Here is a 16,095-nt window from a genome sequence, read left to right as displayed (position 1 = left end):
CACTTCTCTGACATCTCCAGCCTGCCCCTTCACTGTCCCCAAAGTCCCAAAAGGAGGGGAGGAGGAAAGACAGCTGCCAGCTGTGTCTCCACAGGGGCCTGGAATGAGATGGTGACTCACCCCGGCTACTACGCCAACCTGGTAGAGAAGTCCACAGGGAAGTATAGTCTGGCCACGGAGGAGATAGAGCGAGATCTCCACCGCTCTATGCCCGAGCACCCCGCCTTCCAGAATGAGCTCGGGATCGCTGCCCTCCGGCGGGTGCTGACTGCCTATGCCTTCCGAAACCCCACCATCGGCTACTGTCAGGTAAAGGGGGTTGGCCGAGCCTGGAGACCGCATCTCCCACTGGCGGCTCACACAACAGAGGCCTGAGTGATGGTGCCCCGTTCCCCCTGGCAAAGCCTGACCACAGAGAGGTGTAACGAGAAATGATATCCACCATTCACTTTGCCCCTTGGCCTGTACTGCCTCCTGAACTGGGGCCTGGAGCCTTTGATTGCCTAGTGCGTCTGGTAAAATAACCATAGCACTCTAGGGTATGGCATGACATGAATGGTCGTGCAGCCATGCCCACGGTCCACCTCCAGAACTCTCCTCATCTCACAGAATGGAAATTCTGTCCCCATTAAACAACTCCCCTGCTACTCCCAGTTCTACTTTCCATCTCTCTGAACTTGCCTGCTCTGAGAACCTCATGTCCCCCAGTATTTGTCTCTGTGACTGGCTTATTCATTAGTCCAAGGGCCTCAGGGCTCATTCCCATCATAGCACATGTCAGGATTTCTCTCCTTAAGGCTAAAGCATATTCCATTCTGTGTACAAACCATACCTTGTGCACCTGTTCGCCTTCAGCGGGGCGCCTGCACGGCTTCTGCCTTCTGGCTCTTGTCAATAGCGCTGCCACGAGCACGCACGTGCACGCACGTGCAGCATCTGTTCCTGTCTCTACTTGCATTTATTTTTTGAGTCCGTACCCAGGACTCAAATTGCTGGATCATATGGCAATTCAACCTTTAATTTTTTTTTTGAAATTGCCATATTGCTTTCCACAGGCACAGCACAGCACCATTGTACATTCCCACAAGCAATGCATGCGCAGGGGTTCCACTTCCTCCATATCCTCGCCACCTTGTTTTCTTGTCTTTGGATGATAGCTAACCTAATGGCGAGAGGGGCCTCTTTATCATGCTTTCAATTTGCATTTCCAGTAGCATTAGGTTTTACATCCAGTGACATTCTCCCCCCCACCCCCAGCCCAGACAGATGGCTTTCTACTTGCCTGAGACTGCATCTGGATTTCAGAGCAGCAGGCCACCCCCCTTCAAGGCTACCCTCTGTACGGCCACTGTTCTGCATGACGAGTTATCAGTGCAGGGAAAGTTAATGTGCTGGCTTTAGAGAAGTCTTAAGAGCATTTCCACCTTCAAAGCCTTTTTTTGGGGGATCCCTGGGTGGCGCAGCGGTTTGGCGCCTGCCTTTGGCCCAGGGTGCGATCCTGGAGACCCGGGATCGAATCCCACATCGGGCTCCTGGTGCATGGAGCCTGCTTCTCTCTCTGCCTGTGTCTCTGCGCCTCTCTCTCTCTCTCTCTCTCTCTCTCTCTACTATCATAAATAAATAAAAATTAAAAAAAAAAAAAGCCTTTTTTTGTTTATTCATGAAAGACACAGAAAGAGAAGCAGAGACACAGGCAGATGGAGAAGCAGGCTCCCTGCCGGGAGCCCGATGCGGGACTCAATCCCAGGACCCCAGGATCACTCCCTAAGCAGAAGGCAGACACTCAACCACTGAGCCACCCAGGTGCCGCAAAGCTCTTTTTCTTATGAGCCTTGCTATTGGCTGTCACGCAGGACTCACTTACACATCCGCCTGGTCCTGCATCTCAGCCCCCACACCAGAAACCACTCTGAAGAAGAGCCCCATGCTCATCTCCTCCTCAGCTTTCCACAAGTGCCCCACTGGCTGGATCTGAGGGATCTGATGATGGGTTTTGTCAAACTGATTTCCTACAAATGGCCTTTTGGCAAATTGTCTGGAATTGGGTGGGATATTTTGTCGTTGTTGGACTTGCTTGTGGAGTGAGCCCTTGGCGGTAGGTTAGGGAGCCTCCCCTTGCTGTCTCTGTGCCCACAGGCCATGAACATTGTCACCTCCGTGCTCCTGCTCTATGGCAATGAGGAGGAGGCCTTCTGGCTGCTGGTGGCCCTCTGTGAACGCATGCTGCCTGACTATTACAATACCAGGGTGGTAGGTGAGTGCCTGAGGCCCCGCGGCTCCCCCTGGGGGTGGCGGGCCTCCCTGTGTTGGGCTCTACACCCAGCACACACTCTGAGCTTTCAGGGGCCTTACGGATGTGAAGCAGGCCAAAGACAGTCACGGTTCCCATCCCACAGGTAGATAAGGAGGCCGAAAAATCACCACACAGCTAGAACGTGGAGAACCAAACACAGATCCCCCAGCCACCTTGCTCAGACTTTACGCAGCCTGTTAGGGGGTGCTGGCAGTGACAGAAGATGCTACACATTCAGTGGCCTTTAGAAGCCAGCCTGGGGCCTACATTCTCATCTATCTGACTCTCGAGATTTCCAGCCTCACAGCCCAAGCAGCTCATACATCCCTGTGTCCCTACTGCCCAGCCTTATCTACTGTGAAGCACAGCCAGTAGAGTCTGTGTTAAGTGGAAATGCACTGGCCAATGTATTTAATGACCTATAATTAAGTCGGCTATTCAAAGATGTCCTACCCCTACCATTTGGTTTTGGGCATCTCCCCTCTTAGGCTCCTTTCATAATCACATCTGTTCACAAGCTTCAAGCCAGGACAAACAACAGCCACCAAGGTTCCTGTTTACTTTCAACACTTCTAGAAGGGAGAAATTTGGATTTCCCCAAAAGCAAATCCAAGCACAGTGAAATCAGCTCTTCTTTTCACCTAGTAGTTTTGGAAGCTGTAGTGTTTTTGTTTCTTATTTTCTCCACCACACACCCCCCACCCCAGCCCTCCATGTAAGCGGAGCTGGCAAGGGATCATCAGGTGGCTTCCTTACACTGCACCCAGGACCTGAGCCAGCAGCATGTACTGACCCTTCACACTCCTTTGTCCTCTCCCTAGGGGCCCTCGTGGACCAAGGCATCTTTGAGGAGCTCACAAGAGACTTCCTACCCCAGCTCTCCGAGAAAATGCAGGACCTGGGAGTGATCTCCAGCATCTCTCTCTCCTGGTTCCTGACCCTCTTCCTCAGCGTCATGCCTTTTGAGAGCTCTGTGGTCATTGTTGACTGCTTCTTCTATGAGGGCATCAAGGTGATCCTGCAGGTGGCTCTGGCCATCCTGGATGCCAACACAGAGCAGCTGCTGGGCTGCAGCGACGAGGGTGAGGCCATGACCGTCTTGGGCAGGTGAGCGAGCCAGATTGCTGACCAGCACCCCCCACGGGTGGCAGAGCTCAGCCCCTCACCAGCCCTGGGCACTCCTCCCAGCAAGCACAGTCCAGGGAGGCAGGAGAGAACCTCCTTTCTGCGGGGAGACAAAATGGCCCCAGGTAGTGATAGCTCTGGGAGCAGAGTAAATGGGTGATGGGCCAGAGCATGCTGGACTAGAGCACCCAGGGGGCAAAAGGTGGCTGGAGCAGCACAGCCTCCAGCCTCTAGCAAGGGCTGAGTATCTACTCTTCTCTCAGAGCAGTTCCGACTGTGCCGTCCCCAGCTCAGCAACATCACTCCCCCTCACCATCACCTAGATAAAGGGGCCTGTGCTGGGCTTGCTCTGACAGCTGGATGGGCTGCCACCTCTGCCCTCAGTCTCCACATCCCATCCTCGCAGACTCTGGGATGCAGCCTCCTCCCACCACCCCCATTGCCTTGGTGTAGGTCCACAGTACCCTCCCCACCCTGGGCCCCTTGCTGCTTCATCACAGCTTTCCCTGTTCCTGTCAGCAGCATCCCATAGAGCTTATTCTGATCAGAATCTGACCCTGTGACTCCCCATGGCACTAGTGGTTCTCTGGGCAAAGGAGCCAAGTCCCCCAGCCTGGCCTTCAAGCCCCTTACATACAAGACCCCCAACTCTGCCCTGGCCTCACACAGGCCCAGGCTCTGAGCCCTATACAGTCCTGCTGGCCATGTGTGGGTATTACCCCAGCCTGGAACATTCCTAGCCACCAGGCCTGCCATAGGTACTGCCACCTGTCCTCTGAGCCTGCCCAGGACCATGTTATCCCTCCAACTGGGACAGACCTTTCTCTCCTGATATGGTAGGGTCAGGAAACCACCAGAGGACACCCTGGCTTCCTAGAATTCATGCTCAGGCCTCATGAGGGGCAAGGCCTCTCTGCTACCTCCAGGGGGATCCCTGATTTGCCAGGGCACTGTCTGGGGCACACCTCTGTCCTCTGCCCCTGCAGAGTCCAGGCCTCATCTCCTGCCCTCCTGGAGGATGCTCTGTCCTCGGCACACTCATTTATTGACTGGGGCTCTAGGCAGATTAGGTCCCTCCACATCACTATTAGGACATCCCTATTGATAGTGGGGTTGCTTTAATCCTTCCAGATATCTGGATAATGTGGTCAACAAGCAGAGTGTTTCTCCTCCTATCCCACACCTCCATGCCCTGCTGACTAGTGGAGATGACCCTCCAGCAGAAGTGGACATTTTCGACCTCCTGAAGGTGTCGTATGAGGTCAGCACCCTGTGGGGCTGTCTGACCAGCCTGCCCCATCTGGGCGTGTGGGTGTGGGTGGCTGTGGCTGGGGTGGGAGGGGGCAGTTCTCTGCTCCGTGGTTCTGCCTTCCTCACTGAATTACCTCTGGCCTGTAGAAATTCAGCAGCCTGAGGGCCGAAGACATCGAACAGATGCGGTTTAAACAGAGGCTGAAAGTGATCCAGTCCTTGGAGGACACGGCCAAGAGGAGCGTGGTATGGATGGGGCTGGCCTCCAGTGGCCACAGGTTGGCTGGCGGCTGGGTTGGGGTTTGGGGAGGGTGACCTGGGTGGCCTGCAGAGTGCCCCCTAGTGCTGCCTTGTGCAGTACTGGAGTCTGGGAGTGAAAGTGTGATTTTGAGTAAGTGGACGAGGCCCATTCACTGTTTTCTGCTCTTGGGCTGGTGACTGCAAAGCTTCTCTGACACCCCAGGACCTGACGGCCACACGTCACTCTGCCTTGGGCTGAGCCCACCAGCCTGGCTTTGCCTCTGCCCCTCGGTGGCAACACTCAGCCATCCTCCACCCACCCAGACCACTGTGCCTCTACCACAAGCCTTTGTCCTCCCCAACTCCGGAGAGAGAATTTACTGGGAAGTTCTAGGATGCCTTCCAAGGAGCAAGACAGCAGTCACTAAATGATTGCCCCTCACCCCAGGTCCCTGACTGGGGCTCAGGGCAGGAAGGCCCCCCGAGCCCTGACCAGGAAGGAACCTAGGCAGTGTGGACTGTGTAGCAGGATGGGTAAGCAGGGAGGTCCACACGTCCTTTCCTGAATGGACTGTCACCATGTGCTTGGTCAGCTGGTCTGTGTTAGCCTTTGTCCACATGGGGACTCTCTTAAAGACCTGGAACTCAAGAATCCATCCATACATGTGGTTTCTCTCTCCTTCTAGGTCCGAGCTATACCTGGGGACATCGGTTTCTCAATTGAAGAACTGGAGGACCTTTACATGGTGTTTAAGGTGATAGCCAAGAGCAAGGGCAGGCCCAGTACCCTATCCTCGTCCCCTACGTGAGTCCTCGGTGCAGCAACCTGCTGCCAGAGGAGAAGTTCATTTAAAAGCATCCTAAGATGCAGGTATCACCAACCTCACATGGTAGAATTTAATCCTTCAGGCAGCTTAGGCTGCCTTAGACATTTTCTTAAGTGGCAGAAAATCCAATCAAGTTAGTTTACACAAGAGGGAATTCCTTGGCTCATGTTACTAGATAGTTTAGGAATTCACAGCTTCAGCCTTGGCTAGATCCAGGTGCTTAAACATGCTGCCAAGCTTCGTACCTCAGATGTCCTCTGGACTTCTCTTCCTACCAGAATGGCAGGACTGTCATCAGCAGTTCCAGGGTTGTCCTGTTCTCTCCGTGGAAAGAGCCTTTTCTTTCCAAGTGGTTTTAACAAAAAGTCCAGGGTTAATTGTTGGACTAACTCAGATGCTATGGGAACAGGGGGGTGTTTATTGTTGAGCCAAATCTAGGCCCTGCACCCACCCCATAGCCTGAGGGTGGGACAGGAGGGGCTCTCCAAAAAATTTCAGATGTTGTTAGAAGAAGGGGGAAAGGGTTGACAAGCAGGCCAAAACAGTAAAGTCCACACTGCCTTTTCCGTTCTTGTTGTCGGTTCCTGTCTGCCTCTGGTTTGGCACCCAGACCTGAGCCTTGTGGTCAGAACAGTGCAGTCAGGGCCTCTCACCTGCTGGGGCCAGCAGCGGCCAACAGCGGCCAGCAACCCTAGGGCTGTGTCTCAGCTCCCGTGTCTGTAAACATCAGAGGCTGATGGTACCAGTGTGGGAGGTTCTAGGACATGCTGAATCTGGCCCAGTGCTCCCCACCTCGGGATTCTAGGACTCAGAGGAGGAGGAAGGACACACTAACCAGCCTGGCTGTCCTAACGCCACGGGGACTGGGAGGCCTGGCTGTCTCACTGGGCTGTGCCCCAGCAGGCCAAGCACCTGGCAAGTCAATACTGGGGGAGTGGCCGCCCCACAGCCGTGCGTCGGGACCCCAGCCTGCCCTACCTGGAGCAGTATCGCATTGATGCAGGCCAGTTCCGGGAACTCTTTGCCAGCCTGACACCCTGGGCCTGCGGCACCCACACGCCAGTGTTGGCAGGACGCATGTTCCGGCTCCTGGATGAAAACAAGGACTCTCTGATCAACTTCAAGGAGTTTGTGACTGGGATGAGTGAGTAGCCTCCGCATGCCAGCCCAATCAGCCTTCCCACTGCAGCAGCCTTAATAGGGAAAGGGCAGCTTTCCCACTGGGAACACATGGGGATCCTGTGGGGTCCTCCCCTCCACCTCCCCCTCCTCAGGTCGGGGCTGCTCAGGGTGGGTCTGCCGACACTGAGAAGGGCAGAGCTCAGGGGTGGGTGGGAGGCCTGGGGCTCATTCCAGGGACCTCTCCAGGAGAGAGGCTATGAAGAGGAACACACCAGAACCCATTGGAAGGGGATGGGCTCCAGTGTGGATTGCCTTCCACTACAGGTGGGATGTACCATGGGGACCTGACAGAGAAGCTCAAGGCACTCTACAAGTTGCACCTGCCCCCAGGTGAGAGCCTCGTCTCCCACTCACTGGCACGGGCCTCTCACATTCAGAGCTAGGGCTGCAGCGCCCCAAGGCGCAGGCCTCCATGAGGTGCTGGGTGGGCCTCAGGCAGCCTAGGGAGAGGAGGCCAGAGCCCTTGGGCAGGGACGTCACCTAAGAGGCACGTTTCAGAGGACTAAGCCTGGCTGAGAGTGGGGACCCAGGTGGAGCACAGGGCAGCTCCTGTTTATCCCCGGAGGTCAGCTTGGGGGAACCCCCGAGGCCCTCCAAATGGCCTGGGTGCCCTTTTGTGCAGTCATGAGCAGGGCCCATTCTCCCCTGGCTTCTCTACACTGTACCTGTACCTCCTGGAGACACTGAGAGGCTGCAGGGTGGGGGGTGAAGGGTGACTGGCAGCTGACCTTCAGACAGGCTGGATCCCTTGGTCTGTAGGTTTCCACCGTGTGGGCCCAGCTCACCCTGCCCAGCCAGGGTAGCCACACGGAGAGTTCTCTAAGATGACGTGATCTCCTTTTCATAGGGAGAAACTGAGACTTAGGTGAGAATTCTACCCCTGGGTGCTCTGCTCAGGGGTGGAGCTGCCCTGGGTCCCTGCTGCTGTTCTTGAACTGCCCCAGGTCAGCGGCTGCCTCCAAGTGGGTGGAATGGTTTTCTGACCACTGGTGCTGTGCGCACCCTAGAGGCTGTCACTTGACTGGCCTGGAATGCAGTTTTTTTTTTTTTTTTTTATGATAGTCATAGAGAGAGAGAGGCAGAGACATAGGCAGAGGGAGAAGCAGGCTCCATGCACCGGGAGCCCGATGTGGGATTCGATCCCGGGTCTCCAGGATCACACCCTGGGCCAAAGGCAGGCGCCAAACCGCTGCGCCACCCAGGGATCCCCTGGAATGCAGTTTTAAAGCTCCCCGAGGTGGTTCTGTGCAGCCAGAGCCGGAATACCCAGGCCTTGATGTAGGTGTTCTCACCTGTAGCTCATTTTTCCCCGTAATTCAACAAAGAACAGTGGCCTCAGGGATGCCTCTAGGGAAGGTGGGTACCAACCACCTCCAGCTCTGCTCAGGGCAGGGCCTGGGTTGGGCAGACCCCACTGGGCTGCACTTCTACAGGTGAGGGCACATGGGGCTCCTTCACCAACTCCCAGCCACATCTGTCTGCCCTGCTTCACCCAGGGCCCACACCCTGCGCCTCTCCCAAGTGCCACCTATTCAACCCCTGTCAGCGCAAACCCCCCACCCCCCGCTTGCACTGGGGAGAATAAGCCCCCCATCCAGAACCACATGGATCCGAAATCCTGGGGACGACCTAATCACAAAAAAATGTACCAAAGGTGTAGAATAGGCACAAGATGCATAAAGTGAGAAGAGTAAGTCCCTTGTGTGTGGCTGGTCCCTGCATGTGTCCTGGGGAACCTCATCCCTAAAGGATGCTGTGCCCCACACCATCAGGGCAGGAAGAAGGCAGGCCACTCCCTGGACCCCCAGCTGCACTGACCGGGCTTTTTGATGGGGTATGTATGACGTTTGTAAGCACAATGTAAAAGTCAGGGAAGGAACAATACCCAGGGTCAGTGGTTGTCATTACCCCTGTGACCCCACACCGCACCATGGGCCCTGATAGTAGTGGTGAGGCAGGCCACGCAGGGAGCCAGGACTCGGGAGGTATGCTCTGGTGAGTCCCATTGTGTTTTCCTGCCCTCACTCACCTTTCTTTGAGCACAGCCCTGAGCCCGGAGGAGGCCGAGTCGGCCCTGGAAGCAACCCATTACTTCACCAAGGACAGCTCCTCTGAAGGTGAGCACTGCTGTCCTGGGGGCCGTGGCCTGGGGCCCTGCAGCTGTGCAGTCGTGCTGTGGGCTTGGGGAGTGTGCTGTGTCAGGGGGACGGCCACTGCCTCTCTGTGGAAGGGCCTCCGGGGGTGTTCTCACTCCTGTTTCTCTTGTCTCTGCCTCCTTCCTGGACCTTGGCCTCTCCCTCCCTCTCTCCTGCGCTCTTCCTGTGCACTCCCAGCATCTCCTCTGGCCTCAGATCTGGACCTTTTCCTGCCCTGGGAGGCTCAAGGTCAGTCCTTGGGGGACAGGGGCACCTGCTTCATGCTGGGCTACGTCTACCTAACACCCCACCCCCACCCCCTGCATGGTCAGGGGGTCTGGACACACTTGGTCCCAGGGATGCCTCCTGTGTGAATGAGTCCTGAGGAGGACCCAAGAGCAAGCCGCAGCTTACTGGGGAGGAGAGAAGCGGTTTCTGTGCTTGTCAGCGGGGAGCAGGTAGTAAATGCAAACACATGGCACAGTGGGCATCGCACAGGAGTGTCAGCATTCCACGTCACACTCATGGGAAAAAGTCCAGACGCCATCATGACAACAGTGTCAAATGGTTCTGGTGGAGGTGGAGGTGGATGCTTTCCCTGTAAAGTGTTCTCGTGGTCGGCATGGCTCTTCCATTACAGGAAAATACATCTGTCATGCCTTTTTGAAGACATTCTTGGGCTACATGTAAAGCCCATTGGGGACATCCGATGCCCCCAGGGTGATGGGACATTCTGGGCCTGGGTCTGGCAGCGGAGCTGGTGGTATATAAAGTCCTTACAAACTGACCAAACCCCCAGCCTGTAAGTTCTTGTGGCAGATAACACACACCAAGGACAACATACACCCAAGAGGGAAAACATATCAAGATACGCAAGGCCGTTCTGCTGGCCATGTCAAAAGGCTGGATTGGAACTTGATAGGAAGCTTGAGGGCCTTGATTTCAGGTGCACAAACTGAAGAAGCAGATGCTTCTCTTACACTCAGAATCTGAGAAAATCAGGGACACTTGAGGCTCTTCCCTGTGGCTTCCCATTAAGGCCAGGGACTAGTGGGGGAGAGCCCTATGCCTGGACCCCACATAGCCCCAGATGGCGAGTCTCCCCTCTGCAGCAGAGAGCCTGAGCCCAGAGAGGTGCGCCCTTCCCTGCCACTGCACAGCCCAGGGTGCTACCACCACTAGAGGTCCCCCAGTGGCCCTACCGGCCAAAGGTCTGGGAAAGCTGGGCAGCCTGCTGGGCCCCATGTTCGTTGTCCCCAGAGGACACACGGTGCAGGCCAACTCCAGCAAGCGTGCAGCTGTAAGAAACCCAGGACCTGGCACAGAATTCAAGTCCATAAAATTCTTCATCAGTGCGGCAGTCAGGTGTGGGTCGAAGTGATCAGGACTGCCTTCAGTTTGACCCTAACAGAAACTACAGAAATTAGTCCTCAGGCGTTTTCTCCCTACCGTGCGTGTTATTCACTTCAACACCGTGGGCCGAGGCTTGTAATCCTTTGGCAGAGAGGCAGGAGGGTTTGGTGGCACTTTGGGTCCCTGTAACCAGGTGCAAAGCATCAGCGCAGGGCTTCTACGGGAGAACAGACCCGTCTGCTCACAGGCCTCCGTGGTTTGCGGTTGTAACACAAGAATGTTCTCTGTGTACTTTCCCCTTTCCGGTTGTCCAGAAGCACTGCAGCAGGAAGAGCAAGAGGGAAGCAGAAATGAGGACGTCCAAGAAAAGAGAGGAGGTACAGGCAGGCCAGTGTGGCCAGTGCTGACGCAGATCCCGGGTTGATGGGGTCTGTGCAGGACTCCCTCCCAGGGAAATGGCAAACACGGCCTCTGCTGCCAGAGGAAGCCCCTCTCAGCCCCAGACCTGACTCTCCTAGCTGTGAATACCAACCCACCCCCACCTCCCTCTAGGAGCCCAGCCTGTCCCTCTCCTGTCAACCTCCATGTCCTTTCAAACCTACTTTAGTGTAATAACTCAGGGGAGACATCTGGGTGCTCTTCCCATCACCACCTCCCCAGATACTGGGGTGTTTTGTAAGTGGGCCCCAGTAACCCCATGCCAGACAGCCCCCAAACCCCTCACTGCCTGCTCCTGGCCCCAGCTCTGTCTCTGACTTGACAGATCTTTTTTCTCCCAACTCACAGAGGAGAAGGGGACCAGCCCTCCCGACTATCGGCACTACCTTCGCATGTGGGCCAAAGAGAAAGAGGTTCAGAAGGAGACCATTAAGGATCTTCCCAAAATGAACCAGGTAGGCCCATTCAGAGCCCCCCTTGAACAGACATTTCCTTTTTTTTTTTTTTTTTTTTTGAACAGACATTTCCAAGGCTGGGTTCCCCGAACCCAAAAGCTCCCCACCGTCTCTCCCAGAACCCTGATAGGGTGGAAATTCTCCTGCCTGCCTCCAACACCTGCTAATCAGAGTCAGGGATGATTCCAGAGGGACAGGAGTCCACTTGCTTTGGAGCCAACTCCTGGTGATGACTTGTTCACATTTAATTGGGATCCATCCACTAGAATAGCAGTAGAGACTCACATGACCCCTCTTACAAGACAGCCTCACAGCACTCCTGTTCCTCCCCAGGGCCAGGCACAGGCAGGCGTCAGACCCCCCTACCCCCCACAGCTGACCCAGGCCGTGCTTGCTTTGTCCTCACCATCTATTCTGATCAAAGATGTACGAAACTCAAAGTGATTCCAAAACACACTGAAGAAGTCCTTCAGTAGCCACTGACCGGGTTTGGAAAGTCATGGCAGAAATCAGTGTGGCTCTGCTAGCAGAGTGGACTTAGGGGCAGGGGAGAGACTATGCTCAAAGTAAAGGCAGTTGGAAAAGAAAGCTCTTCTGAGGCTGTGTGATATCGGTCAAGTCAGCTTCCCACTCTGTGTCTCAGTGTCCCAGTCTGTGACGTAGGTGTAACAAGGCACAGGTGTACAAACAGCTAGCAAGACTACAGAGCACGGGCAGTCTGGCTGATCTGAGGTCAGGCTAACCCATCTTCTCCCATCTCCCTGACCTTTTTTCTGTGTTTCGTCTGAAAAGGAACAGTTCATTGAGCTGTGCAAGACACTTTACAATATGTTCAGCGAGGACCCCATGGAGCAGGACTTGTACCATGCCATCGCCACGGTGGCAAGCCTGCTGCTCCGCATCGGTGAGGTGGGCAAGAAGTTTTCGGCGCAGCCGGGCAGGAAGCACAGGGATGGTGTGCCCGAGGAGGACGAGCCCGTGGCCACTGAGCCCCCACAGGACCCAGCCCCAGAGCTTCAGCCCCCAGCCGCAGGGGATCCCCAGGCCAAAGCCGGGGGAGACACCCACCTCGGGAATGCTCCACAGGAGAGCCAGGTGGTGGGCGAAGGGGGCAGCGGCGAGGGCCGGGGCTCCCCCTCCCAGCTTCTGTCGGACGATGAAACCAAAGACGACATGTCCATGTCCTCCTACTCAGTGGTCAGCACTGGCTCCCTGCCATGCGAGGACCTGGCTGACGACACGGTGCTGGTGGGCGGGGAGGCCCGCAGTCCCCCAGCCACCGCCCGCTGTGGCGGCGCTGTAGACACAGACTGGTGCATCTCCTTTGAGCAGATCCTGGCCTCCATCCTGACGGAGTCCGTCCTGGTGAACTTCTTTGAGAAGAGGGTGGACATCGGACTCAAGATCAAGGAGCAGAAGAAGGTGGAGAGACAGTTCAGCACCTCCAGCGACCTCGAACAGTCTGGAGTTTCAGGCTGACAGGGACCTGGCCTGTCTCTCTGCTTCCCCCTCCCCCTTCGTGTTCTCTTTTCTCCTTAAGGACGCACCCCTCTTGCTCTCCCCAGACGCAGTCAGTTGTGAATGGAAAAAAGGCTGAATGGCCACAGCTGGATCCCCTCATGCCCTGCTTCATGGGACCCACCTTGGTCCCATGCAGTGTCAGAGGCCGTCCATCCTGGCCTGCTTGCCCAGTGCCTCCGTGCCCCATTCTGTAGCCAGGCTACCCTGCTCCTTCCACTTCTAAGAAGATGGGAGGGTACCCTGCAGCTGAGTACTCCTGGGGGAGAGGAGGGCTGCAGCTGAGTACTCCAGGTGGGGGTGGGGGTCGGTGGGGAGCTTTCCTGCCATTTGGCACCAGGCAGTGAGTCTCGTGCCTGTTGAGCATCAAGGTGGTGGGAACTTCAAGGTGCTTTCTGGAAGCCCCTGAGCCCAAGCCCCTGGCCAAGAGACACAGGCAGGAAGTGTCTAGTGCACCAGGGCAGGTGCCACACAGGCGTTACTCGAAATGCTCTTTCAGCTCATCAGCCTCACCATTAACCTTAAAAGCACATCCCTCAGGTCCTGATCTATTTCCTTGTATTCATTTCAGTTGGCTGAAGATCATACTGTGCTCAATGCCTTAATAAACCCCTGAAAGAACTCAATACCATACTGCGTGCAGAGCCTTAATGGGGCCTCAGCTACGGCTTGGGCTTCTGGCTTCTTCCCAGGCAGATGGGCCCCCAGGCCATGTTCCAGACATTCTGGGCACTCAGACCCCCACAGGGGTAGGGCTTCGGGGCCCTCAGGAAGAATGAGGACGCAGAAGGTGCTGATGCAGACCCGGTAGGGCCTGAACTGACCTTTGCCGATGGGGGCAGTCCCAAGCTCCACAGGTGCAAGCAGCCTGGGCCCCGTGGGTGCAGGGGTGTGGTTGGGCCTGGGCTGCAGCATGCACTTGGGGCAAGTTGATGTGGGGCCACAGGTAGCAGACTGAGCCATGAGCACCCCCTAGCTTTGGGACAAGAGCTGATCCTTGATGTCTGGCATTCGCCTTCCTTCCCATCCCTACCACGTGGATAAGGATAAGTCCTGGGGCTGGGCTTTTTTCCCTCTTTTTGTAAGTAGGCTCCCTACCCAGCATGGAGCCCAACATCGGGCTTGAACTCACGACCTTGAGATCAAGACCCTAGTTGAGATCAAGAGTCCTATGCTTAACTGACAGAGCCACGCAGGCGTGCCCTGTGTTTGTTTTTTCTTTTAATAGCTTATTGAGGTATAATTTATATGCCATAAAATTCACTTGTTTTGAGCTATATTTCAATGATTTTGAGTAAATTTATAGAGTTGTGCAGCTGTCCCCACCATGCAATTTTAGAGTACTTCCATCACCTGAGAAAGACCCTCCCACCCACGTGCAGCCAGTCCCCATTCCCACCTGCAGCTCCAAGGAACCACTAATCTACTTTCTATTTATAGGTTTTATGGCTGGTGTTTTAAATGACAGTCTCTGTGATTTTACCCTGTTCACAACTGCTGGTTCACATCTCAATAAATGTGGCGAAACAACATCAAGGAAACTGAATAACTGTTTGCTTAACAACAAAAAAAATGTCATTAACCAATGTAATTTCCTTTCTAGGATTTATACAAACTGACCACATGCTTTGCCATAAAGTAATTTCAAAGGGTTCATATCCAAAAGACTGCATTTTTGGCCATAATGAAATTAAGTAAATATCTATGTAAAAACCCCATAAAGTTGGCAGTTTAAAGTCTTAAATTGATTGTAATCAATTAGATGTAAATAAAGCGAAATTTGGATAAATGTTTTCTATATCACATAGAAGTCTAAATGTGACAATGTGCCGAAGAAATTAAACAAGAATATGATACAGTAATCTAGCCTTTCATATGACAAAAGAATGGATAGTATGAATAGAGCTTTAAAAATATTTTTCTTCTGTAAGTAAACACAATTATATATTTTAAAACCGCTTACCGGGATCCCTGGGTGGCGCAGCGGTTTAGCACCTGCCTTTGGCCCAGGGCGCGATCCTGGAGACCCGGGATCGAATCCCACGTCGGGCTCCCGGTGCATGGAGCCTGCTTCTCCCTCTGCCTGTGTCTCTGCCCCTCTCTCTCTGTGTGTGACTATCATAAATAAATAAAAATTTTAAAAAATAAAAAAATAAGACTGCTTACCAAGTGATATACCAAACCAAGTCAATTTTGTAATTCCCAAGAAAAATATATGAATTTTTGGAGATTACGTATTTTTGAAGAAAGGAGGAAAACAGAAAAGTAGGAAAACCATTTTTTGTGATATTTAAGATTACTCAATTTTTTTTGAAGATTGTATTTATTCATGAAAGACACAGAGAGACAGAGACACAGAGGGAGAAGCAGGCGCCCTGTGGGGAACCCAATGCGGGACTCGATCCCAGGATCATGACCTGAGCCAAAGGCAGACACTCAACTGCTGAGCCACCCAGGCGTCCCAAGATTACTCAGTATTTTTATGCTTTTTTTCTATATCTTTTTCAAAGCTGAACCCATACCAGTATGAAAAAATTTTAAGATTTTAGAGAGCATGCATACAGGGGGTATGGTAGGCAAAGGGAGCAGGAGAGGAAGAATCTCAAGCAGACTCTGCGCTGGATCTCAGAACCCCGGAGATCATAACCTGGGCCGAAATCAAGAGACACGCATCACCGACTGAGCCACCTAGGTGACCCATGAAATTTCTATTCCATTTTCATTAAGCACAAAACATTCTTTTTAGATGCCTCTTGCTTTCAGCCACAATAAGCCAAACACGGGGGAAATAAACAGACCACCCAAGTGAGAGCAGGGACTATGTATCTAGAGCTTGCTATATAGAAAAGGAGGCAGCTGTCATCAGGTGCATTTGGCAGAGACCTCAAGAGGAGTGGGGAAAGCCTTCAGTGAAAACAAGAGAAGGCTTCAGGTGTGCTCTGATTAGAGGCTGCCTGCCTGGAAGGGGGTGCTGGCTAACTAGAAGGATGTCTTTTCTGTTGGTGTGTGGTGCATAATTGGGTTTCTCTGGTTGGTCCTGAGATAAAGAGTGCAGAATACAGGGAAATTGGCAGTTACTGACCAAGTCCTGTCTGCTCTAGAGGTTGTAGTTTGGCTTCGGGGATTGGAGGTTGGTTGCTATAAAGGTCATCATATGTGGTCTAGTCACAGTCCGTTTGTAAATTCCGCTTCTCAAACTTTTTTTTTTTTTTTCAAGATTGTATTTGACAGCACCAGAGAAAGAGTGACAACAGCAGGGGTGGGGGGCCGGGCCTGGG

General features: G+C 53.9%; 1 protein-coding gene across 2 annotated transcripts in view; it reads left to right on the top strand.

Annotated features, from left to right (window-relative positions):
- TBC1D9B (TBC1 domain family member 9B) overlaps window positions 1–14,675 on the top strand; it is a 42,045-nt gene extending 27,370 nt beyond the window's left edge. Inside the window, exons 10-22 of one of the 2 annotated variants that reach the window (XM_055301799.1) lie at window positions 95–309; window positions 2,137–2,254; window positions 3,115–3,400; window positions 4,550–4,679; window positions 4,817–4,915; window positions 5,596–5,664; window positions 6,640–6,880; window positions 7,183–7,248; window positions 8,964–9,035; window positions 9,252–9,302; window positions 10,721–10,783; window positions 11,193–11,299; window positions 12,092–14,675. In XM_055301799.1, the coding sequence (XP_055157774.1) occupies window positions 95–309; window positions 2,137–2,254; window positions 3,115–3,400; window positions 4,550–4,679; window positions 4,817–4,915; window positions 5,596–5,664; window positions 6,640–6,880; window positions 7,183–7,248; window positions 8,964–9,035; window positions 9,252–9,302; window positions 10,721–10,783; window positions 11,193–11,299; window positions 12,092–12,778 (2,204 nt within the window). In that variant the 3' untranslated portion in view covers window positions 12,779–14,675. The remainder of the gene's footprint in view (window positions 1–94; window positions 310–2,136; window positions 2,255–3,114; window positions 3,401–4,549; window positions 4,680–4,816; window positions 4,916–5,595; window positions 5,665–6,639; window positions 6,881–7,182; window positions 7,249–8,963; window positions 9,036–9,251; window positions 9,303–10,720; window positions 10,784–11,192; window positions 11,300–12,091) is intronic. The other variant, XM_055301800.1, reaches the window with a different exon arrangement.
- Window positions 14,676–16,095: the final 1,420 nt, after the last annotated feature.

The sequence above is a fragment of the Nyctereutes procyonoides genome, unplaced genomic scaffold (assembly GCF_905146905.1).
Source record: "Nyctereutes procyonoides isolate TBG_1078 unplaced genomic scaffold, NYPRO_anot_genome, whole genome shotgun sequence".
Lineage (NCBI taxonomy): Eukaryota > Metazoa > Chordata > Mammalia > Carnivora > Canidae > Nyctereutes > Nyctereutes procyonoides.
This window is presented reverse-complemented; position numbering and strand designations above follow the sequence as displayed.